This window comes from Acartia tonsa, chromosome 3 (assembly GCF_053477335.1).
Source record: "Acartia tonsa isolate MP-2025a chromosome 3, ASM5347733v1, whole genome shotgun sequence".
In the NCBI taxonomy this organism is placed as follows: Eukaryota; Metazoa; Arthropoda; class Copepoda; order Calanoida; family Acartiidae; genus Acartia; species Acartia tonsa.
Window position 1 is genome coordinate 27,858,578 of NC_137262.1, and position 26,755 is coordinate 27,885,332.

At 30.1% G+C, this 26,755-nt stretch overlaps 2 protein-coding genes across 3 annotated transcripts in view; one reads left to right on the forward strand and one right to left on the reverse strand.

Annotated features, from left to right (window-relative positions):
- Positions 1–26,755, forward strand: part of LOC145313806 (uncharacterized) — a 180,890-nt gene that overhangs the window by 57,747 nt on the left and 96,388 nt on the right. The window lies entirely within an intron of this gene.
- The window catches only part of LOC145313807 (glycogen [starch] synthase-like), a 144,689-nt gene that overhangs the window by 3,452 nt on the left and 114,482 nt on the right, over positions 1–26,755 (reverse strand). The window contains exons 2-27 of one of the 2 annotated variants that reach the window (XM_080153421.1): positions 22,663–22,722; positions 22,188–22,273; positions 21,770–21,847; positions 21,491–21,554; positions 20,861–20,945; positions 20,226–20,333; positions 18,008–18,093; positions 17,569–17,693; positions 17,150–17,206; positions 16,795–16,884; positions 16,556–16,609; positions 16,320–16,361; positions 15,987–16,056; positions 14,992–15,089; positions 14,760–14,800; positions 14,266–14,353; positions 13,904–13,993; positions 13,696–13,803; positions 13,517–13,582; positions 13,241–13,277; positions 13,039–13,109; positions 12,850–12,912; positions 12,586–12,646; positions 12,087–12,136; positions 8,552–8,620; positions 2,255–2,339 (exon numbers count right to left, since the gene is read on the reverse strand). In XM_080153421.1, coding sequence (XP_080009547.1) covers positions 2,255–2,339; positions 8,552–8,620; positions 12,087–12,136; positions 12,586–12,646; positions 12,850–12,912; positions 13,039–13,109; positions 13,241–13,277; positions 13,517–13,582; positions 13,696–13,803; positions 13,904–13,993; positions 14,266–14,353; positions 14,760–14,800; positions 14,992–15,089; positions 15,987–16,056; positions 16,320–16,361; positions 16,556–16,609; positions 16,795–16,884; positions 17,150–17,206; positions 17,569–17,693; positions 18,008–18,093; positions 20,226–20,333; positions 20,861–20,945; positions 21,491–21,554; positions 21,770–21,847; positions 22,188–22,273; positions 22,663–22,707 — 1,917 coding nt within the window. In that variant the 5' untranslated portion in view covers positions 22,708–22,722. Of the gene's footprint in view, positions 1–2,254; positions 2,340–8,551; positions 8,621–12,086; positions 12,137–12,585; positions 12,647–12,849; positions 12,913–13,038; positions 13,110–13,240; positions 13,278–13,516; positions 13,583–13,695; positions 13,804–13,903; positions 13,994–14,265; positions 14,354–14,759; positions 14,801–14,991; positions 15,090–15,986; positions 16,057–16,319; positions 16,362–16,555; positions 16,610–16,794; positions 16,885–17,149; positions 17,207–17,568; positions 17,694–18,007; positions 18,094–20,225; positions 20,334–20,860; positions 20,946–21,490; positions 21,555–21,769; positions 21,848–22,187; positions 22,274–22,662; positions 22,737–26,755 lie in introns of both variants that reach the window. The other variant, XM_080153420.1, reaches the window with a different exon arrangement.

The following is a 26,755-nucleotide window of genomic DNA, read 5'->3' on the forward strand; positions in this document are numbered from 1 at the left end:
GGAGAAAAATGTGAAAAATATAAAAATAGCCTAAAACCTGCTAAAAAGGCAGTCTGGCCTTTATGGTTGTTCCTTTAAACGACGGGAAATTTAATTTTGATATCTGTAACTGAAAAAATTTTGAAAATCGGACCATAAACACTGAAGATATGGAGAAAAATGTGAAAAATATAAAAATAGCCTAAAACCTGCTAAAAATCGGTCCGAACGCCAATAATGTTTTATAGTCAATTGTGCTCCTTAATGATGGGAATGTTGTCAAAAAATTTCAGCATTCTATCTTTTATAGGAGCTGAGTAAATCCCATTTCCCCCATAGCGTTACGGACGGACTGACTGACGGACGGACGGACGGACGGACAAAGTGAATTATAGAGTAGCTTCGCTACTAAAAAGACAGTGAGAATAGGGAATGTCTTAGCTCAAAACAGGTTTGTCACTGATAGAACATAAAGGAAGTTTATGAAATTAAAGTGTCAATTGCATGTAATAACTGGCATACTAGTGCCATTCAATCTACTTCAAAAATAATCGATGTGGCTATAAATCTTACAGCGAACTAAAATAATATTAATACAAGTCTTGTTAACACAGGCTTTCGGTTGTTGGGGAACATTAAAACTGGTTTTAATGCTATAATCTTGTATTCCCTATCTGCGGAAAGATGTTTTTAATACGATGCGATAAATGACAATTAAAGTGTCGATTTGAATAAAGTGACATTTCTCTAAATCTCTGATGTTATCCGTATTTGTTATCGCCAAAACTGGTAAAACATGTGTTTAGTTTGTGGAGAAGTATCAAGGAATTGGACCAGGGTCAAGTAAAATAGAAAAATCTTTTAAAATTTAGAGTATTCACTTAAAAGTTTGTATTTGAGTTTGTAACAAAATATAATGATTAAAATAAAGCCTCTGTAGTATTTTCTCTTCCTTAGATTCCTTTAAGGAATGAAGGGATCTAATTAAAGTTATTAAAAAATTTAAACGCAGAAAAGTATTAAATTGCGTTATTTTAACGTTTAGAAATAAGATTTGATATTTATTACTTATTATAAACACTTATAAATCATGTATCGTATTAGACAATTTTCTGCGGCCTGGTTTTAACCTTGAAATTTTTAATTTAATATCCGCGGAAAGCTGTCTACATGATAAATAACTATGATGATCCTATTGCATTACTCCAACACAACCAATTCCGAGGTGCTCTAGTTTAGATAGCTGTGTGCACCACATTACTGTCACTTCTTAAATAACTTTACCTTACTCAAAAGAAATGCAGGGATCTTAAGGGATAAGACAATGGACAACAAATTGATGAACATCCTCAATGACGAAAAAATTATATTAAACTTGTTAGGACAAAACAATCGAGATTTAATAAAAATACAAAAAATATTGCCAATGATTAAGATGACTTGTTTATAAACCTTAGGGTACCAGTGTAATTTCCAGCCGCCCTCACACTCCCTCCATCAAATGGAAAGGCTATTTTGCAATTAACATAATAATATATTGCTAAATTACTAAAAATATTGTTCAAATAGAATTGTACACAGTGTACTTACACTACACAGTTTCTCTTTATGTAGATAATAGTCGATGAAAACGGTGGGAAGCACACAAGATAAACAAATCTATACTAATCTACAAACTAGAATAAAGTCTGTCTGTTGATCCATCCAAATTTTCAGTAAATGAAGAATCTATGTATATTACTAAATATCTTAGGAACGTAATATCCTCGTTATATGACGTTTTAAAATAACAATTATCCATTCATATACCCAGAATGCCATGCACTACTTTTTTGTTTATGGCATTTTTAGTAATTCATTAATGCAAAAAAGGTGCATATGAATCTTTTTTTATAGCACGGTATTTGTATTATCTTAATTTTTATGATGTCTTAAGGCACTAGCACTTTTCATTAGCAAATGCTTTATATAGTCAGAGTCTGTCCGTCCACCTGACTAGATTTTTGCCTTAATTCATTAAGATATTTCCCCAAAAGTGCCTATCGAGAATTGAAACTTCGAACCCGCACCCCCCCCCCCCCTCCAGATATTATCAATTAAAAAGAAAACCCCTGCGGGGCTAAAAAGTACCAATCATAACCCAGCCTAATAAGATCTGAAGTAAAAACAAACATGAAACTACCTCCCAACTATATTTTCGATTTATTTCAAGTTAAAGGGGGGTTCAATGCGCTACTGGGAGTTTTAAGGGAAACCGACGTTTATTTATATATACCTGAGTATAATATTTGTGAAGTTTTCTCCAATCCAGCAAGTCAGACAATCTCTCTGTTCTATTCCTCTGCAGGATTCGCTGCTTCCTACAATAATTGTTCTTGTAATATGGGGGTAATTTTGGTGAGCCAATTTCTTAGGTTTCGTGACTTTAAAATGTTAAATCTGAATTTAGCTCTTCTGGTTCAAGCGTAATATAACCCCCCCCCCACACCCAAAAAAAATTTAAAAAAATCTTATGTCAGCTTAAGATCTTACTAACCAATGGACCGATTAGGCTCTGCTTATTATGGAATAAGCCTATTAGTCACAGAAAAAAATTAGGCTATTTTCCTTGGGGGACGTTTATCCTTTCTTTAAAAAAATGTTCAAGAACCCCAAACAAACCAAAAAGACATGTGGGGTGGGGGGGGGGGGGGGTTAGAAAGAGAAAAAAAATCAAACTTCAGCCCAAAAAACGAATGTATAAAATCCTAATTTCTTTGATAGCTATATTGTAAAGATTTTTGGTTTATACAGTAGCCGCACTAATGAGGTTAATAATGGATATTGAATACGTGGATATTTAACAAGGAAAATTTTGTCGTAAATTTTGAATGCTATTATTGACCTCAGTTATTGGTCAGTTAGTTCATCCAGTAGAAGAGGAGGGGATAGGGTAAAGGTAGTAGATGGAGGGGGTATCGTTATTTTAGCCACTTTATTAGTACATGAAAATTTAATGCAACATCCAAGTAATTATATATCAATTTTAAAAATGTACTGTACAAATATTCACTGGAATTGTTAATGGCCAAAACAGAAACTGTATAGATTGTCAGATTAACAGATAACCCCAAATTGGGAAAAGAATTTGCCAAATTAATATGTTCAAATTCTTCATTAACTTTGTAATGATACTATAGCGGCTACACCCCTAGCCTCTAAAACAACTGTCTTTGAAGGAGCAGAGAGTGGCTGGAAATATAGCTTAAAACTATTCAAAAAATTTTATCTGAAAAATAGCCCAAAACCATCACAGGATCTATGTAAAGATTCCTTTAAAAAAAAAACAATCAGTTCAGTAGTTATAGTACCTTAATTCTTTATATAATGTGATTATAAATACCGCATCTACTTTTTACTTAAACTGTTTTTAAAGTATTTTTGAATGAGGGGTCAAAAATATACTTTGCCACATTTAGAACAAGACTGCAGGGCCCAAATTTTAATTAGGCCCCCAAGTTAGTTTTTTTGGGGATTTTAAAAATTATTTTTTATAGTAGATTGGGTAATTTTTACAACAGCAGAAGCATTTTTAATTTTAATTGCTTTTTTCTTCCTTTCTTTTCATTTGTACACTCTACTATGCCCTCGATTGGGTATAACAAATAAAAAATATTTATGAAAGTAAAATACATTGGTTTAAGAATATCGTTCAGCTATATAATCTGCATTTTTGTTAACGAAACAACTCGGACGGGTAAATAAAAGGAATTTTGGACAATTTCTTCAATGAATAATTTTATCGTCTTTTCCTTGTAAAAAAATTTGGGGGTTTAAATAATACGAGAATTTTCGTTACGCGTATCCGCACCATTTTATATGGTTTCTGGATAAATAACTTTGTACATTTTTCCCCCCAATTTATTCTATTTTCCTTAATGTAAAAATATAGAGAAAAAATTGGTAGAGAAAAAACGGAAACAATTAATTCATATGGTCTTATGATTAGTCATATTATTATAACTATAATTGGCCATTAAACATTTTTTCATTATGTTAATTTTCTCTATTGAATTCATTTTTTCAGAAAAAATATTATTTGCATTTAACAGAGTACATTGTTTTTGTATGCTATGCATATAAAGTGAATTATTAAAATTCTTCCATAAGCGACAATTTAACCACAAAATAAATAATCGATCGGCTGGGGTAAAAATTACCCAATCCACTATAAAAAATGATTTTTAAAATCCCCAAAAAAACTAACTTGGGGGCCTAATTTAAATTTAGGCCCTGCAGTCTTATTCTAAATGTGGCAAAGTATATTTTTGACCCCCCATTCAAAAATACTTTAAAAACAGTTTAAGGCATGTCCATTTAAAACGTTATTTTAGTTTTTTTTTTATTATAAAAGAATAAAATTATTGTAGTTGAAAAATTATAAATATTTTTTTGTATTACATTTTACTGTTTTGTTATCTAAATAAAATGGAAATTTTAAAACAAAACTTAATAATCTCTAAACTTAACTCATGAAAAAAAATCCCAATTTATAGTAAATCTAATCTTTTGATTGGTTTACAATTTTGATTAGTTTGTCTGTTTTTAGATAAGATAAGGAAGTGAAAAGATTTAGATGTTTAAACAATCTTACAATAAATTAAGACAGTAACTTTGTAATATATTTTCTCGTATTCATTCGAATCCGGTGGACAGGAACCGGTTCTCATCCATACGAAAAAACTATGTCTAGCATCGTATTATATCCAGTTTTCTACGAATATAGAAATGTACAATCATAAGATTATAACCAGTTTTGTATCCCGTGCCTTAGGCACCTCGGGGCTAAAAAACTGGTTATAATCTAATAATTGTACATTCTATATCCACGGAAAGCTGTTTATAATACGATACGAGAAATAACTATTCTCGTATTCATTCGAATTCAGTGGATAGGAACCGGTTCTCATCCATACGAAAAAACTATGTATAGCATCGTATTATATCCAGCTTTCTACGAATATAGAAATGTACAATCATAAGATTAAAACCAGTTTTTTTAGCCGGTGCCTTTGGCACCTCGGGGCTAAAAAAAACTAGTTTTAATCTCATAATTGTACTTTCTATATCCGCAGAGAGCCCTTTATAATACGATGCGAGAAATAACTATTCTTGTATTGATTCGAATCCGGTGGATAGGAACCGGTTCCATCCATACGAAAAAACTATGTCTAGCATTGTATTATATCCAACTTTCTACGAATATTAAAATGTACAATCATAAGATTAAAACCAGTTTTGTATCCTGTGCCTTCGGCACCTCAGGGCTAAAAAACTGGTTATAATCTAATAATTGTACATTCTATATCCACGGAAAGCTGTTTATAATACGATGCGAGAAATAACTATTCCAGTATGGCTTAGAAACCGGTAAATATCCGCTGGATTACAACCGGTTCTCAGTTAAAGTGAAAAATTATGTATAGCATCATAATACAGACAATTTTCCATGAATATTAAAATAAAAATCATAAGGCTAACAAATCTGGTTTTAAGCTTATGATTTTTCATTTAAAAATCCACGGAAACATAAAACGATGCGATAAATAACTATTGCTTTTATATCTGTTTCCAGAAGTATGATATAAAATATAAATCTGTTTATTAAATCCTCTATCAAAGTGCTTAGTCGAGCACAGAAACCCCACTATTACATTTAAAGAAAAAAATTAAAGTAAGTAGGGAAGGGGAAGTATTTAGTTTGTTTATTACTTTAGATAAGGTTAGGCTAAGTTATATTGTTGCATTCTAAACGGCTGCCAAGCTGCTAATAAAACAAGCATACTATAAATAATATCATTATTTAAATATATTATAGTTTGTAAGAACACCAATCTTTTTATAGAATCTGATAATTGATGAAAAGTTGTTGTTATTTTGATTCATTCTAATTTGATTCTCAATCATTCTACAAAAATTAAATATGTCAATATAAAACAACTTATAACTTTTACATTCAAAAGCTATTTAGAATCACACCTAAAACTTTTTGAGAAGCTTATCATAGCTCCAGATGTGGTCTTAGGTTATTTTATTTGTAAATTAATGTGTTTCTTTTTTATTACATTTGGAACTCGAGATAAACAATAGACAATTTATTGATATAAATCAGAAATGATTGTACCCCTTATGTAAAAAAAAACTTAACAGTGGAAAAGTTGCTTGTTTGTATAAACTAATAAAGATTAAATAAAAGTACCCAAAGTTTTCTTAAATGAATAAAATACATGTTTTTTTTAAACCTTGGGTACCAGTATGAGACCTAAAATATTTTTTAATGATACAAAGTTGGTTTGAAAAAACAACTAATCATGGAAACAAATTTGGTAAGGAACAGATTAAAACTAAAATAGGAAGGTCATTGTGTACTAAGAGATATAAGTTTTCCAGAATTGTAATGTAGGGAGTAGATTTGAAATCTGCATCAAATTTTAAGGATTTTTTATAAAATTCGTTTTTTTGTATAATTCTTTATCTAAAAGCGGAAATACAAATTAAGTTAATTAATTTTGGCATCTGTGATTGGTGGATTTAAAAAATCTGCGCTCTGATTGGATGTCGTACATCATTCAACCAATTAGAGCGCAGGTAGTTTAAAATCCACCTATCCTATAGGCCAAAATTAATTAACTTAAAATGTATTTTCGCTTTTAGATAAAGAATTTTACAAAAAACGAATTTTATAAAAAATCCTTAAAATTTGATGCAGATTTCAAATCTACTCCCTACATTAAAATTCCGGAAAACTTATATCCCTTAGTGTGTACTGTGTAGGCCTCACTAAGAAGGACCAGAATAAAACATATGAAGAAAAAAATCTACTAATTTTTTCTGTCAACAAATGATATATAGTACAGCAAATTGTTTTAATTCACTGACCCTCGACTACAGCACGTAGAGCATTGGCTCCCTGTTGAGGTGGTGAGGAGTTTGAATCTCAGCCCAAAATTCAGAATGACTAAAGGTATTAAAATTTGTACATTTTGTAGCTTTATCTGATTAATAGTAGGAAATACTCTTTCTCGTATTCATTCCAATCCGGTTAATAGGAACTGGTTCTCATCCATACGAAAAAACTATGTCTAGCATCGTATTATATCCAGCTTTCTATGAATATAAAAATGTACAATCATAAGATTAAAACTGGTTTTAATCTTATAATTGTACATTCTATATCCACGGAAAGCGGTTTCTAATACGATAAAAGAAATAACTATTAATATATACAGCTAAAACTTTCAGGCTAAAGTCGTGTAATCAAAGGGTTAGCTGTCTGCAAAAGCTGAAATAGTTATGGGACCTACTAAAAAGTCTGGCTTTACATAGCTACCAACAGAATTACCTAGCGGCATTAATCAACTATTTTATTTACAAGTGTTGAACTAGAAAGGGACATTTTATATTATGTGCTGTTAGCATACGAAAGCTTATTTTCAGGCATAATATCCAGCTTATATCAACAACGAAATTAAGGGGGGAGTTTTTAATGCAACCATATCGTAATCAGTGAGCAAATGGCACTTAGAATTCGAATTTAAATCTGAAATTTTGCATGAGTAATCCTTGGTAGTTCTATTTTCCCTAAATCGAACAAAAAGTTGGAAAAGTAACGGCTAACGGCTGGCGGCTCAGCAGTTTTGCCATTTTTTGGATATCTATAGTACAAAAAATTATTCACGAAACCTATCTCCACCTTATTCTCGTTGCCACTCCAAAACGCTATTAAACGGTTCTAGACAGTATCTGTTGGTACTAGAAGTTTCAAAAATGGTTATTGCTATTATTTAACATGAATTAAACCAAAAATATGTTTTAAATAGTTGATTCCTACGTAATTGATGATGAATTTACCCTGAAAATAGGCAAAAAACGGCTAAACGGCTGAGCCGCCAGCCGTTACTTTTCCAACTTTTTGTTCGATTTAGGGAAAATAGACCTACCAAGGATTACTCATGCAAAAGTTTAGATCGAAATTCGAATTCTAAGTGCCATTTGCTCACTGATTACGAGATGGTTGCATTAAACCCCCCTCCCCCCCTTTGAAAAAAATCACGAAACTGTGTTTTTCAGCTGTCGTGAGGGGGGGGGGGCACATCGTAAAATTGACGACCTCTCCATTTGTCCCCCAAATATTATTTTAGATTTATTTCGCTTTTTAATTATACCTAATTATAACTAAAGTCATTACAAAAAAAGTATTTGGTTTCTTTTTTAGAAAGCCAGTTTGATATAGAATTTTTTAATATGCGCGCTCTTTCAGATATATGGACAAATCCTAGTTATGAATAAGCTGTAATCAAATTTAAGAGAGCTGAAAATATTTTTGTTATCTGTAGTAAAGTTTTTGATTTAATTAATCGATTGAGTCCTCTGTTTTAGCTAAGCTTCTCATAGGTTCCTGGGTGTTTTCAGGCTATAATTCTTACGATAAATTTATCGTTTTCTCTGCCCTTCTGTATTTGTAGCTAAATTACCTATATGGTTTCTATACTTCTAAAGAACAACCTTGTAACAAAAAATAAAATAAATGTACCTTGAAAGTTGGCTAAAATCAAACATCATTTGGGCAAGATTTCTTACACTCTCCTCCACAGAAATAAACCTGAAAAGAATAAATAAAATATTACTTGAAATTGAAATCAAATTTACATGCATAAAAGTTTAATGTACCTCTCAGGAGTTTAGTGATTTTTTTGTTTTTAGTTATACAACTTTTACCCTGTTTGCCATTTGCATGATTTTAAGCTTTACATTAAAATAATAACACTTTTCAAAACCTACACGGTAAAATCAACCATAGAATACTTATCATAAATATTCTAACCCTAAAAAAGATAAATTGCTAATTAAAATCTACCCATAAAACAAAAGAGTACATAGTACAGTTAGCTGTTAAGAAAAATCCTGAATATTGAGTAAATGCATAAAGTTTAAATAAAATTGAATTTATTTCATGATATTAAAATCAGATAAAATACACACAACCGCCTGCTGCTACTACTACTACTCTATGCTTGGTTTGGATGACTGGCGACTGCGCCCCTAAAGGAGGTTGGGGAGATTCCTAACCACATTTTTCTTTGTGTTTTTCAAATATGTTTATTATTGGAGAGGGGTGTTGAGTATTTTTACGCAGGAGGAAGGGGACGGTAAAAGCCTTTATGGTAAAAACCTTTCTCGCCCAATGGAAAACTTCCCTGAATAGTTTGCGACGAACGGCTCAGCTCAACGTATACATAATTACTTTTGGGTCTATCCAAATTGGGAAATGAAATGAGAGATCTTAACGAACTTATAAAAAGCCATCGTTACTTTTAAAAATAATAAAAAATAATGTTTCTAATGACTAACATTAACACTTGCTGATTGAGGTTTCCAATTTAGGAAAGCTTAACATAGGTCCCGGGTAGGTTTAAGACTATTTCATTATTAAATATGAATAGGGGCAAGCGGCTAAGATGTTAGTAAACCTAACTGAACCAGGAATCTTAAGGGATAAGACAATGACCGTTAACTTGATGTACATCTCTAATGATGATTCATAAAATTAAACCTTCTGTGTCTATAATACAAAGTAGAACGATGTCAGTATGTTTCTTTTTACCGAAGGATCTCGCTAACTGCTGAACCGATCGAGTTCTCATTTACAGGGTATCTTCGAAAAATTAGGTTGATCAAACCTCTTGGGGCAAAGCCCCTAAAGGCTAGGGGCGAAGCCGCTAGTATTACATATAGTGATTAAAACGTTTGGACAATCAACTAAATAAATCAACCAATAAAAATTTGATAAAAGTCCCCAAAGATGTTGAGCCATAAAATGAAATGAAGTTATTATAAAACTTTGGGGACTAGTATAACAAAGAGCTCAATGTCCCCTCCTCCCTGTTACTGTTGCGATTTTATGCCCCCAGACAGATAGTAGCCCAATCCTGAAGAAACCTGATTTTCCGCCCTTTAACATTTTACCCACCCTTGTCAGAAATATAATTAATTTTTCAAGGAAGTCCATTTTTATACGACTATTCTTGTTTATAATTCAATTTAAATTTTGTGTAGAAAAAACTAAAATAAATATTAAAATAGCGAAACTTCTCTACAAGAAACATATACTGTATTTGTCTGTAAGGCTCTAAAAAGTAGGTGCAGCATTCTCAAGGGTCTAAAGGGATGAGACAATGGACGATAAATCTATGTACATCTTTTTTTATAATAACAAAATAAACCGTTTAATGGATTAATATTATTGGTTGAAAGGATTGAACACTGCTAGTTTAAATCAAACCATTAAAGATTTTATATATGTACCCAAAGTTTTAAAGCCAACGAATGAGAGATCATATTCATTAGAGTTATGTCCATCTTTGCAGAATTTTTTACAACCATAAAATTTAACAATTTGTTTCTGTTAGATTTATTTATGAAAATTATTCCTCCACGTCATGCTATATAATTAAGGATACTAAAAATCTTCTAAATGTTGGGTCATAAAATCTTTTTAAAATTGTGTTAGAAAATGTATGACCAATTATAAATAACATGCTTTTTGTTCAAAAGATTAATTTGGTTATTTTGCTTTCGTAAAATAAAGAGGTAATTTCCATTAAAGTGTCGAACAATGAAACGCAAGCCCCTGCCCTATTATTAAGATAAACTGTTAAAAAGAGAGTGGTAGTTTTTTATGATACACCCCTGCGGGGCCTATATCTACGGTTGCCTGACCCTGTGGGGCTACCTTATGTAACCTAACCTGACCTTAAGTAATATACAAACAAACAATAAACTACCACCCTCTTTTTCAATTCATTATGAATTTCTAGTGGAGAGGGGGGGTTCTAAGCTCAACAAGACTTTTTGGGGGGAAATACTAATAAAAGACCCTTTTCAATTAGAATTATAGGATTGTTATACTTGCGTTTAATTCAGCATAAAAAAATAATGTTTATTTTATGCAGTTGCAGTTTTATTTAAACAATATACATTCATTAATAATACAAATTAATGGATATTAACAGGGGAAAATTTGTCAATTAGGTTGCTAATATGAGAACATTTATGGGTCAGTTTGTTCACAAAGTTGGAGTCAAAGGGATCGTTGTGTATCGTTATGCTATTTTAGACTGCTGAAAGTATCACTTTATTAGAGTACATGAAAATCTGGTAATCAAATAAACATATATTGATTCCCAAAGCCAAACTATTTTTAATTATTCACAGACGAGAAGCTACCGATCTAGTTATGATTTTTAAGTTTGAAAGATAATTTAAATAAAGGTATTTTTGAGAGAAAAAATCCAAAGTTACTTTAAAATTATAAAATAGCTATACTCTAAAAATGCAAAATTTATTTATGTGTTTATTAGCATAAACTAGACAATCAAGTAGACATATACTAGGCATAAAATGCAAATATCCTTATGCATTTATTTTCAGTATGTACTTTATGATTTATTTTACGCCTTTTAAGCTCCAAGCATTTTAAAGAAGGTTTACAGTTGCTAAAATGAAATCCTTTTATATCAACTTCATTTTATAACATAAATGATAAATTATTTTGATTTTTTTTGGATACCATATAATTTAACTATCTATTTAAAAGCTGATGCACCTCTAGCAACAATTTACATTCTAAATTTTATGAGAAAATAACTAAAAACCGGCCAAGGGCTTCTCTAAATTGAAGAACTCAATCGGTTTAGTCGTGAGATCTTAAAGGACAGACAAAACAAAATACTAATTTATATTGTAGTATAAATAGTGTTTTATAAGGTTTCGTGATTTTATAATTAATAACCAAAACAACTGATAGATCTTTCCATAAGGCTTCGAAACTGATTAATATCCGCTTGATTAAAACAGGTTTACAATCATACAAAAAATAAAATGTATGGAATAATTTAACAGACAATTTTTCTAGTAAATTAAAATAAAATATAAAATTATTACCAATTTTGTTATCTCGGGCCTTCATCCCCTCGGGACTAACAAAACTGTATTGAATCCTTAAGTTTTCATTTTAATATCCGGGAAAAGCTGTCTACATTGCAATGCTATAAATAACTTTGACTTACTTTCTATCTAAGATGTAGATTCCATAGGACTGGGGATCAGAAACATGCTCCTTAAATAATTACTTACATGATAAGTTGTATTTTTTTTGTTGAATAACTCTTATAAAATAGTAACAGGAAGTTTGTCTGTCTGTGTATATCTGATTCTGCATGTTTTTGTGTAACGATGGATCTCTTTAACCGCTAAACCAAATGTTTTTCCTTTACGGTGAAGATTCTTATAGATTTAGGGAATATTTCCACCTTTTTTGAGGGGGGTACTTTAATAACCCAGGATCGAGAAATCGCCATTGAAAAAAAAACCTTTCCATATCAAAAAAAAATTAAATTAAAATCTAAAATTTAAAGTGTAGCCTGGTCGACTTACCGCTTTTCTAGAGTCTCTAATGGCCTCTAGGGAATAGCCACTTGTAGAAATTAAACAATTAGTTTCATTGCTTGAAATAATTTTCAAAAAAATTTATATAATAAATAAATAATAAATCCTAGCTTATATTACCTGCATGAAGCATCCGAATCCGGAGAGGTTTGAAGTGATACTGGGAATTCCCATCATTGTACTGTAAATAAAAACTTTTTAACTATACCTACTTTAATTAACTATTTATAACTATTTTGGGGAAGGGCACCACCACCCTTCCAAGATGAATTCGCCCCCAGACAAAAGTTACCACCCCAAAAATTAACACACAGACTCAAATAAAAAAAAATATTGAAAATTTAAGAAATATATTTTTTACATTTTACCAAAGGAAATCCTTACCATTCAGCTGGAGTGTAGCCCCATGGCTCATAGTAAGATGGGAATACACCAAGATGACATCCTCTAAAAAATAGATTCAACGAATCAACATTGTCATAAAAAAAATAATTTTATAAAAATTTAAAAAGAAAACTGTAATGAAAATTATTGACATGGATAACATTATCCATAGAATAATAACTTATTTACCTGATAAATTCTTCATAAGACAGACTAATCAGAGGGTTGTCTGAATTTAAGAAATCAGGGTGGAACACCACCTAATTCAAATGCATAGTAAACTTAGATGAAATGTAAATTTAGAAAGAATAGGTGAATTTCATTAGTTTTATTCTCTATAAAGTAAAGATACATGTGTATTGAATTTAAAAAAAGATTAAAAGAATCTTACTTTGACTCTGTCATCAGGAGAATTCAACAAACTGCATCTATAAAAATGTATATAATATTTAATAGAGCACAATTAATGCTAAGGACAATAACATCCATAACAGCTCAGTAGGAACTAGATTTAAACATTCTGGGTGCAGTAATCAATTATCAGCAAAAATATAAGGGTAAATAAATAAATCAAGTTTATATAAATTGAATTATCAAATAACAATTTTTATTGAGGAGTCATTGTGACTATCTAATAAAAATGTAACCTATTTTTAGTAACCTATACCTGTTCAAAGCATTGATGACAGGATCCTTGTCAGCGTTGCAAACATTGTGAGTGGTGATTGGAGGCCTATAATAAGATCCATTATCCCATATTGGTAATGGTAAAACTTAAGTAACAAAGTATTAGGTACTAATAGAAAACTAAATTACTTGTTAAAATGAAAAAAAAGTATGCATTACCAAGAGCATCGTTGGGAAGCTAGGATACATCTTTTGAGTTTGACCGTATCATCTGAATCCAGTAAGCTGTCACCTTGGGGTACCTCTCCTCTGGAGCACTTGTTATACCTGGAATTATATAAATAGTATCTATCTATCATCTGTATCTATCAGTTGTTATACCCAAAAAATTATTTAAAGATTTTTCCAAACTTTATATTTTACTTACATTTTAGCTCCAACCTTCTCCTGAATTTCAGCAATGGTCTCTTGCAAAGATTTGGTGATGGCATGGCCCTTCAGAGATTCAACATTAAAACTAAATAACAAAGATAAAACTATCAATTTATTTATATCTGTAAGATTTTAAGGGATAGTGAACATTGGACTGTTCTTCGTTGGATAAACTCTAGGGGTATTACTATGTTGTTAAAACTGTGTCCTCTAATTATTTTAATCTATGTAAGAGTTGATTTAAGTAAATATATATTGAGCGAGATAAATAAATTCATCATCCTTGGATAATCAAACTCTTTTATAGCCACAACGTTTTAGGGTTTGATGGTTTATAACACAAGTAAAAAACCTAACCTTGTGTTTTTAGCAGGAAATATGATGAATGTAATAACAGTGACGTCACTTCCACATGCCTTCAGGTAATGGTTCAGGCGAGCAAGGGCTAACAAAATGAAATAGTAGGTGTTTTATTAAATCCAATATTAACATTTTTGTGAATTGGAATAAAAGTCACGAAACCTTACGTTATAATATTGTAAAATGAAATATTTCCTCTATAACTTTACAAAACAAACAAAATCCTATCATCATAGCAAAAGTAGAACAGTCCTAGAGGATAATATAATCTGTAAGAAGCTTGTCGGTGCTTTAACTCAAAGTTTCTATCTAGCACAGAAACACCCCTCTTTACTATATGATGTTCAATGGGGAGGGTGAATAGACTGGAAACTTTAAGGTAAATAAAACAGTTTATATCTTTTATATCAGGTGACGTTAATTCTAAACTTAGGGGAAACTTAACAGAATAAGTATTTCGATGAGTTATATTAGATTAGAGAAAATGTTACCTTCAATAAAGATGTCTCCTCCTTTGTTACCAAACTCATATCTTTATAAATAAAATAAAAACTTAAAATAGATTTTTCACATTTTGAAGGTTTTAAATTGGTTAAAGATCAATTTTTAGCATAGTGATTTTAAATCTAAGTAATTTAACCCTTAAAGTTCAAACTAAGCCAGTCATCATACCCTGTTGTAGAGTAGGTTAACTGGTTAAAAAATAAACAATTTTAATATTACCTTCCAGCAATGAAAAAGAAAAGAGTTTTATCCAAATTAAAGTCAATATGACCATAGAAATGTCCATTGACAAACTTCTGAATCTTTTGCTTGTATTCCTAAATAGACAAGGATAATCATGTCCGTAAGACTATTCTTCAAAAAGATGTCTGTTATCTTAGTAAATGCCTATCTCAAAAACGCCCCTCTTAGAAAACTAGTAGCACGAATCTAAAAATAATCCATTACTTTTTTAATAATCTATTTCAAAATGATTGATCAGACGTAGAATCATTTTATCCATGTACATAATGTTTTGAAACACAATACACTTAAAAAGGGGGTGCGGAAGTGACACTTTTTGAAACCAAAACTAAAAGTCAAAGGAACTCAACTAAATAAAGGAGTGATAGCTCTGGGATTTTGCATGGTAGTTGCTTTAAAGAGATACGATATGGAACTGTAAAGAAAAGGCGGCGGAACCGCTGCTCCCGCCGAAAACCGCCTTTTCCCGCCGAATTTTTGTCTCTTTCTCGCCAAATTAGACAATTTTTAATCTTCTGAGATAAACTTTTTTCATAAAAATTTCCCTTATATTTGCATTTTAATTGAAAATCTTTTTAATATTGACATATATTTGAATTACTTGAAGTTTTAAGTGAAAGTATAAAAAAAATTATTAAAAAAGAAGTTTATCTCAGATGATTGAAAATTGTCTAATATGGCGAGAAAAGGAAAAAAATCGGTGGGAAATTCAAATGGCAGTTTTCGGCGAAAGCGGCAGTTCCGCCGCCGTTTCTTTACAGTTCCATATTGTACCTTTTTAAAGCAACTTCCATGCCAAATCTCAGAGATGTAACTCTTTATTTAATTAAGTGCATTTGACTTTAAGTTTTGGTTTCAAAATGTGTCACTTTCACCTCCCCCCTTTAATTCATCCATTTATCATACTTCTGTGTACAAATATTCATGTTAAAAATCTCAATTTACTTAGAATATGACAATTAAAATCTAACCTGATGTAGATTCTGAAATTCATGGTACATCCTTTTAACATTCAGACCATTGGGAGTTATAATATCAGCTCTAAAATATATTTTTAGTGGAAAAGCTATTCTACAAGTGTTCTCCATGGCATTGATCATGTAAGTCTTTCGCATTTCAATATTATTTTCACGTAGTAGTTCAAAAGAATTTATATAGGATTTCTTTATGTTTCTTTTTATTCATCTAAAGATTTGATAAAATTAATTTTTTTCTCTTCTAATGTACATGATAGTCTTAATAATGTTAAAAAACATTTGACACAAGAGAACATTTTACAATTGCAGAACGAAAATATGATTTACCTTCTCTGTATCAAATAATCGGCTTCTTCTGCGGTAATTTCACTTAAACACATATATCAATTTAAAACAAATTCAATTTGTTTATAAATCTATTTTGTACAACAGAATAATAAATATAATTGCAATGCCAAATCCCATTGTTGCAACTTCATTTGTCGCCCAATTCTTTTAAGTTTTTATAGTTTAAAAAAAAACTTCGTTTACCTTTTTTACCTTAATAAAGAAATAGCAGTTACCTGACTGTAGTGAACACATGTGCCAAATTGGCTGAAGCTCTTTCAAGACAATACCTGCAATTAAAAAGAATAATCTCCTCAAAAATGATATAAAGAATTTGAAGAAAAAAAACTTATCTAAAGAACAATTTAATTCAGAGTTAAAAGAATATTGGAGTAAAAATTATTTATCATCATAATAAGAACAATCTCATTTAATGAAAGTATTCCTACTGTCGATTTTTTCATTAAAAAGTTACCTATGGTAGATTTTTCTCTTTCCAGCTTCAACATCAACATTAAAACTTGGAAGATAATTGTAGAAATCCAGCGCTCCTGCACACAAATGTCTAAAAAAAATGTTTTTTTACTAAAATTTTTTTCTCGCTAAAATTGCTTTATTTACTTTTATTCTTATGTAAAAGTAACAGGATGTCTGTCAGTGTGTGTTTAGTAACCGCTTAACCGATACATGTAATATTTATAGGTCCAGGCAAGGTTTAAAACTATTTTGGTTGAAGGTACCACAACCCTTCCAAAAAAAATTCCCCTAAAAATGAACTTCCCCAAAAATGTATTTTTCTTTGTTCAAACTATCAGAAAATGTTTATATACCTTCCCAACATTGTGGCATGGGTAGTAAAAACAGTTGCTACATCACACTTCCACATTCTAAAATTAATTTATGTTAAACATAATCATGTAAAATCATTTTTTTTAATCAAGAATATTATGAAATTAAGTAACTATATTAAGATTTCAAAATAACAGATTTTTAGAAAATAAAATCACTAATTTCTTATAAAAGTTTTGATGTTTATTTTCAAACAGATTACCTTAACTTAGTGCCTACCATTAATGAACTAATAAAGGCTACAACCAAAGAATATATTTTTAACTAAGCATAATGAGTGTAACACCTGCCATCCATTCATGAATATGGGCTACAACAAAAGAATATTCTTACCTAAGCATGATAAGTGTGACACCTGCCATCCATTTAAGAATATGGGCTACAACCAAATTATTCTTACCTAAGCATTATGAGTGTGACACCTGCCATCCATTCATGAATATGGGCTACAACCAAAGGTGCAGAGTTGGTAATATTGTTTTCACAACAATCTCCTCTCTCTTGGCATATACCATCTTTTGATAACTAAACAAGACAAAAAAGGATTAAAATTAAAATTGAAGTAATCATAAATTCTACACAAGTTGAAGAAATCCAGGGGTCCTAAGGGATAAGACAAAGGGCCCTTATCTGATATACAAACCTAATGGTTATAAACAAGATTAACCCTTCTGTAGATTTAAACTATTGATTGAAATGTTTGGATACCACATGTTTTGAACCAACCAATAAAATTTCAATAAAAGTACCCAGGGTTTTATTACGAATAAGGTAACGAGGTTATAATCCTTTGATGACCAGTTTAATTTATTGTCAGATGTCCCCTCCCTGAATCCTACCTGATATCTAAAGTCAGCAATGAATTGAGCCATCATGAATCCAAGAATAATTGTATCATTGCATTCAATATCTGTGTGAGGTACTCCTGAAATATATGTATCAATAATATCATCCTGGCATAAAAGTAATTCCAGATGCCTAACTGTCTAACTGTAGCGAAAGCTGTAGAAAAAATCACCACAAGAAAAAACTTTAATTTTCCTATTTTCCTGGGATGTTTTATGGCTATAATTCATCATTTATATTGAAATTTAGGATGGTTAACTGCTATTTTCTGCCCATCCTCTTTATCAATTCATGCCAGGGCCGCAGACTTCAGTCTATCTTATTAAAGTTACAACATTATGAAAATAATACCACCATAATAACAAGAAAAAGATGAATGATAAAAATATAATAAACATGTGTCAGTGTGATGATGAATTAAAGTGTATGAACCTTTTCACAGGGTCATTGAACACTTTTTGTAGCAATGAATGAAGGTAAATAAGGTGGATAAGGTACTTCTTTTCTTGCCAATCAATTTTAGTACTATTGACAATGTAAGTGTTAGAATAAAAAGGATGACAACATCCATAAAAGCGAAGCTCTCAAATGGAAGGACAAACAAACATTAACACTTGAAGAGAGTCAGAACTGAATAATGTACAAGTCTACAATATTATGTTTAAAGACATACTTACTTTTTAAGGACTTGATTATAGAGATGCTTCGCATATAATATTGTACCTTGTTGTAATAGGAATCAATATTCCAAAAATCAGACAAATCGGATAATTTTAACTTACAAAAATTTGTTGTCAAAATGTAAAAAATCAGCATGTTTGATATGGACGTACAAACTTTCTGGTAACGATTATAGAGTTGCTGCGCTTTCAAAGTCGTACCTAACTGTTATAGGAATCAGCATGAAAAGTTTGAAACATATTTAAATTAATGAAAAGAGCTAAACGTTACGGACCGAACCCAAATATAGAAAAGCTTCGCTTTTAAAAACAGTTGCATTTCTATTAATTCTTATTCTATGCAAAAAAAAATAAAGTAAACTACCAGCATATTCAAACTTATTTTTTAATCATTAATTTTGAGGTAAATGGAATTCCTATTTAGATAAATGAATATTCGATAGTAACATAATTTAAGAAGATCGTTTTTTTTAGATAATCAACCCTTTAATTGCACGGCTTTTTCGCAGTTCAGCCTGTATGTACAAAAATAATTTCTCTATTTTTTTCGTCTCGAGTATGATTGAAAAAAAACGAAAATATTAAAGAAAGAAAAACGCACTTAAACTATCTAGCGACCTAAGTAACAACTCCCTATAATGCAGAACTCAGTCAGTTTATTGTTAAAATAAGACCTACTACTTTATAAAATACCACTTTGTCATCCTTTTTTCTCTGAAATGATGTATGTTTGCTATCTAATGACACATTTAATGCTTTGTTGATTTTTTATGCATTCGTTTGTTCACCTTTTTATATAAAAATTCTTTTTAAGCCAAGCTACTCTAGAATTATAAGTCCTACAAGGCGTCTTGGGAAAACGTGAATGTTTCAGCTTCTATTATAGATAGACGACTAAATTATTTGTTAGGATTCCCTATAAAATGGAAATTTAAAAAGTATTTTTAAAAGGTCGTCTTTTCAATCAGAAACTCGCTTCAATCAGAAAATTACTGAGTAAAAGGGTTCAACAATAAGCTATAAAAATTGGTAAGAATTTTAATAAATATAATAGATTTGAAATCTGCATAAAATTTTAAGGAATTTTTATAAAATTCGTTTTTTGTATAATTCTTTATCTATAAGCGCAAATACTAATTAAGTTAAATAATTTTGACATCTGTGATTGGTGGATTGAAAACTATCTGCGCCCTGATTGGAGAAGCTTAAGTGACGTACATCCAATTAGAGCGCAGGTAGTTTCCAATCCACCTATCCTATTGGTCAAAATGTATTAACTTAAATTGGATTTGCGCTTTTAAATAATGAATTATATAAAAAAACGAATTTTATAAAAAAAATCCTTAAAATTTTATGCAGATTTCAAATATATTATATTCATTAAAATTCTTTCCAATTTTTATAGCTTATTCAACAATCATATAAAAGCCACAAATTGTGCCATGCTTATTTACGGATTAGAAAACTTGAAAAGAATTGTTTTTGCTATTAGGATATCTAAACGGCTAAAACTACTGAAATAATTGCTTACCTATATGCGTATTTTCATAAAGTTCTTGTTTCCAAGAGTTCATATTATGGGAGGCTGAACCAATATCAAAAAGAACCACTATTGGATTTCCTTCCACCAACCAGGTTCCTAAAACACACAGCCTACAGGTATTTCAAGGGATAAGACAATAAATGATAAATTTATGAAAAACACTAAATAATTTCTTCTTCTGAAGAAAAAGGTTATTGAATAAAATGTTTTTATACTGCTAGTTTGAACCATACTAATCAATAAATTATTTGAGTAGTATTTTAATGTTCAAAATTCCCTTCTTCCCCGACACAGGGATAGGACAAGGGACAAAATATGAATGTTCTCTATATTTCTTATCTGTACGACTCTACATTTGGTTATTAAAGAAAGCTTTGTTTAATAATTTAATTTGGACAATCCGTAGTAAAAGCTAAGTAGCATATTTGTAACTGCATTTAAAAAAAAAAACAGTTGAAAAGCAAAATATACTACTACATGTTTATTATTATTATCAAATGCCATAGTAGCCAATTGAAAGAAAAAAGCGTAGCTTATTCTTAAGGTTTTTTACAGATCAATTAAAGTCATGTAAAAAAATGTAGAATGTGGTTTTTTCTAGCAAAATAATTATTAATTGTTACCTATGATAACTTTATTTCCTCTATCTCTTAGTGTTTGTCTTGCTCTGTATAAAGGAGAACATTCACTAGGCTCAAACTCCTCTACCTAACAATACATGATCTATCAGATTTGTTAATTTACTTTAATCTGTCTGTAGGATGCAATGTTGTTTAAGATTTCTTACATATTTGGTTTTTAGTGTTAAATTGACAGGAATGAGGTATAGCCAAGCCAAATAAATCTTTTTAAAAAGGTTACGGAGGCAGTTAAAATGGAAGTCATTACCACGATATGTTGCCCTCCAAAATCGCGAAACCTTTAGGAATAATTTTTTGAGATAATCCAGTAGTTAGTTACAGCAGTTGTGTTGGTCTTTGTAAGGATTACAAAGATCCAGTAGATCAAGAGTGTACGCAGGTTTAAGAAGTACAAATTCAATCAACCAATAAGATACTGCTTCTAGTAGAAGAATTAATATTTTTTATGTTCTGGAAAATAAAAAAATAAAACTCGAAATAGGTCCCTTTTTTCAAATAATATGCACTTTCCAAAGTTTGAATCTAAATTAGCCAACCATCCTTGTTATCTATATAAAAAAAATTAACATTATAAGCAGTACAGTAAAAGCGAGGGTACTCTATGATTAATACCTCATGTGTGTGTGACGGTTTCAGTGGGCCCAGCATAATGTAACGACTTCCCATCTCCTGTGTACTGTACAAATAACAAAAATAAACTTATTATTATTTAAGAATGTATTGAAATTTTCTCCTGGTCTAAGATAACATTTTATATTTGTTAGTTAAATCAACAAAATATTAATCACAAAAAAATCTCCGAAAAGCATTATTTCTTCATTAGATAAGGAGTGGTAATAAATGTGTAAATCTACACACAGACATCCTGTTACTTTTATATAAGGTTTATACCTGGCCATGGCCTTGCTACGAAGCACTGTATAAATTCCTCCCTGTTTGTTGGCAACCTCCCAGCTTGCTTCAAAACACCTAAGCCATTAAGATTCTCAAAATGTTTATAAAACAAGGATGATAACTTCCATAAATGCGGGATTCTGGGTAGAAATACGAACTTAGCAAATTTAAGTCTTAATTTGTCTTCAATCCAGAATAAATGTACAGAAAAATATCGCAAAACTTTCACTTGTTCTTGTGTTTTAATATTGATTTGCAAATAACATTACGGACTGACAGACAAAAAATTTAATTATAGAGTAACTTTGCTACTTATAATGCAATGAAAGAAGAATATAAAAAGTAAAATCAAATCCCTACAATTTCTTAACTTATAAAATCTAAATTACAATGCGGCCCTTGCTTTGTAGCTTACCAAGCATTCTCTGGGAAAGTAAAGGTTTTGTGTTCTTTGAACTTTACCAAATCTTCTCCACTCTCCATCTTGTATCCAGAGTTTACCTGAAATGATAGTAAATCATTGGACTTCCAAGCAACTAAAATAACTTGATAAATAATATATTCTCTTACTAGCGGCGTGCAGGGGGTTTTGCGAGGAGCACACATATGTTTTTACTCTCCCCTTAATTGAAATAAAATCTAGAGGGGTGTGGACACCTATGGAGGAATATCTTAATACACATCTGCCTTTTTTTTCTGTGAGGTTGATAGATACACCCATCTTCTACACGACTAAAACAAACTTAATTCATAAATTTTATATTTAGAATCTTTTTTCTACTTTTAATAACCCCTACAGACATTTAATTGTGTGTGACTTAAAAGGTTTTAAAAAAATTTATACCAAATTACTGAAAAAGTTACTAATCAAGAAGATCGAGAAAATTTACCTGGGTTTTAACATAGTCTGACGATTCTGCCGACGGCGGCTCCATTTTAATTCACTTTTCTGGTATAAGTTTTCTAAATTAGAAATAAAAAGAACTACCCAACTTATGATCACAATTTTAGAAAATATAACAAAAAAAGATTTCAGTGTGGCTTCGAAACCAATTAATATCCGCTGCATGGACGTATTAGTACAGGTTCTCAGCCATACTGAAAAATCATTCTTAGTAATAAACAAAATGTTTCAACGAATATCATAATAATAATAATCATAAAATAATTCCAGGTTTACTAGCCCGGGACCTAGGCCCCTCGGTGCTAACAAAACTGCCTTTAATCTTTCATTTTAATATCCGCGGAAAGGTATCTATAATACTTTGAGAGATAAATTACTAATCTACACAAAATTCATCAACAAAAAATATTGTAATAATTACGAAACTTAAAAATGAATAATTTTAATTGAAACAAATTGATATAAAAGACAGCTGACAAATATGTAAACAAAGAGGTATTGCTAACCAAATTCCAATAATTGTACAGTTTCCGTTAATGTTAATATATGTATCTGATCAACTTTTCTTCATTTTAAATAGGTTTGTTTTATCTGGAAGACCCTTTCTGTAAAATAAAAAGGCGAAACATAAAAATAAAAAAGATTTCATATTATTTTGTAGATTCAACAGTTAATCCATTTTAAAAACCATATTGAACACACACATACAAAGCTATTTAAGTACATAGGATTACTTTATCTTCTCATGATTTGCACCAAATTGTATGAATAAAAGAAATTAGTCTTTGAGACCGAAAATACTTTACAGTGTACTGTACAAATATCAAAATATATAAAATTTCTTTACGTAGATCTGATTTAATTAAGAATTAACATAAAAAAGGAAGTGTTTTCAAATGTGTTTTTTTATCTTATTTCAGAAATTATAAAAATAAATATTTTTTAAACTTTAAACTCTTTGTGTAATTTACAACTATTAAACTCTTTGTATTCATTTTTATACAGGCGCGTGCACAGCGATTTACTGTGGGGGTGCGAGCCATGAGGTGGTATAAATAAGGTGAAGATATGTCTCTCTGTGACGTCTCTAGTCAAGCCTTTTGTCGTCAATTTAGTTTGATTACATGGACATCTATTATTGGTTAGTTAAACTGTTTTTAACCTATTTTTTTATCATATATCAAAAATATACTATGACACCAGTAGAATCAGACTGCAGAGCCCAAATTTGAATTAAGTCCCCAATAAACTTTTTTTGGGGGGATTTAAAAATCAATTTTATATGTTGCTGTGATCATTTTGATGGAAGCAAAAGCATTTTTTAGTTTGGGGTTAAATTGTTTCTTACAGAACAATTTGATGTGATTCAGATTATATCAATAAAATAATAAAAACTCTACTCTGTTCGATGCAAATAATTTTTTTCTAAAACAATAATTTATATAGAAGAAATTTAACATTAAAATAAAACATATTATTCTGAAGTCTGAACCAATTAAAAGTCTTGTTTCATTTCAGTTTTTTACAATTCAAAAAAGAGTGTTTTTACAAAGTGACTTATTTCCAATGTAGTTAAATAATTTTTATTTAATTAAAATGAAAAGAATGAAAACTATACACATAAAAGATACATGCTTTTTAAAAATATTTAAAAAAATAAGTTTGAATAATCTTATATTTTATCATAATTGTATATGTGACAAAAAAAAAATTTGTTGTATTGCGTAAACGTTTGTTGTCATCTTTCACTATTTAACCCTTTACAGCCAATTTTTTTGTGTTTTAAATAAGTGATGGAAAACAAGCACGATAAAGTTAATTCATTGATATATTGTAAAGAATTAAGTTTTTAATGAATTAATTTAGATGAAATCAAAAGGCCTAATTTTACTCTATACCAGAATACTATATATATGAAGCAAAACACTCTAAAAGCTACGAATTTTACCCAAATAAAAAAAGACCTTTTGCTCTGATCAAAAAAGACCACAGCAACAGTAAAATTAATTTTTAAATCCCCTAAAAAAAGTTTATTGGGGACTTAATTCAAATTTAGGCTCTGCAGTTTAATTCTACTGGTGTCATAGTATATTTTTGATATATGTTTTAAAAATAGGTTAAAAACAGTTTAATTCATCCAGTAGAACGGCAAGGGATGGTTATTTTAGACAAGCCAGCTACAAGTTTTACTTTATTAGAGTACATGATAATCCGTTGTAAAATCCAAGTAATGATAAATCCATTATTGTGATAATAAAACTCTTATAAAGATAATTATTTAAAGGAAATAATAATAAATCTTTATTTATACAAAAAATTTATTGAATTAGATATGTGACAATTGTTCTGGCAATTTAAAGTTATTTAAACTTAGCATATAGTTTCTTGTTACAATTCGGTTCAATTTAGAAACCGTAATAACTCTGTAATTCTAATATTAAACTCTGTATGCATTTTATAAATGATAAATCTATTATCTTCGTTTGTCTAACGGTATAATCTAACTAGAGTTGGCTCGATATAATTATCTCCCTATTGGCTAGTTTTCTATATGCATATCTATTTCTCAATAAATCTATTTTCCTCACCCGGCATTACTATCTAAAAGAAAGTAAATTTAATAATCTAAATGATTTTAAAAAGATTTTTTAAATTATATTTTTTCTTTACATTACCATCACCAAAGGGTTAATGATGATGATTACAATTTTAGTTTAATATTTGAACACACAAAGTGTCGCCACAATCGAATTCTTTTAAAACAGAGTTTTCTTACATTTATTATTTTATAAATTTAAATTTTCTTTTTTATGATTAGAAATTAAATACATTGATATAAGGTAAATAGCAACATGAAATTAAAAAAAGGAATTTATTTTTAATAAAGTAAAATAATGGGTCTTATCGTTCTGGGCAATGAGAAATTATTATGGATTATTGGAGCACTATGAGTTTTAAACAAATATTCCTTGGAAAACTTGAGCTCGTTTATAGACATTTATTTCCTATATAGATCTGACAGGATCTTGAAGCAATTAAGCAGGCCGTTTTGTACATGTTAAAAATTGGAAGATTTCATTAAATAAAAGTTATCGCAAATATACTTAGTAAATAAAACTTTGTTTTTATTATGGATGTTGTAATCCTTGTTATAATTGCAGTTTGTTGGCGCGCGATGTTGTTAATGCTACGTATAAAAAGAATTTCATGGGAATTACAATGGATATAATAAACATTAGAGAATTATCGTGATTTTTACAAACCTAAAACATCACGGATAGGACAATGAACAATAATATGTATCCCCAATGATATTTAACAATTTATTCTTTCTTTATATTAGAATTAATGATAGAAAGTTTGGACACTATTAGTTTTCAACATGATAACATGATAATCCAACTTTGGCTACCAGTTTACTTGGATGTTGCACCAGTTTTTCATGTGCTCTGGTATAGTGATGCTCGCAGCAGGCTAAAATAACGATATCCCTTCACCTACTTTACACCATCCCCGCCCTTACTACTGGATGAACGAACTGACCACGTATTATACATCCATTGTCATAGAGAACACAGATTGTTTTATCTTCTCTAATCTATACAGTCTGTTCATAAAAATAAGTATCTAATAATGGTATATCTATTGTACTATAACCGATCGATCATAAAAATTGCCGGACATTTCATAATGTTTTTCGTTGCATAAACCGTGTTGTATAAGAGTAGCTTCTATACAATGACGTCCAAACCTTTTAATTTTGAGGGGGTAAAAAGGGGTTTAGAATTTTTTAAGCCGTTACTGTTTAATATTTTTTTTAATTTTGAAGAGTAAAATGAAGTGTTTCAACGTGTGAGGGGTTAAACTCCCTTTTTACCCACACCCTGAGAAGAACCACTACATAACTCGAGTTTTAAAACTTTTTATATAAAATCCTTTTTACAAAAAATATCAATAATTACTTAAAATTAAACCTGAAAGAAAAAAAATCTCATTACACGTGTTAATTTGCATGTTTTGGGTCTTTTTTTGAGGAAAGTATAACTTCCACATTTTTGACAATAATATATATTTTTAAC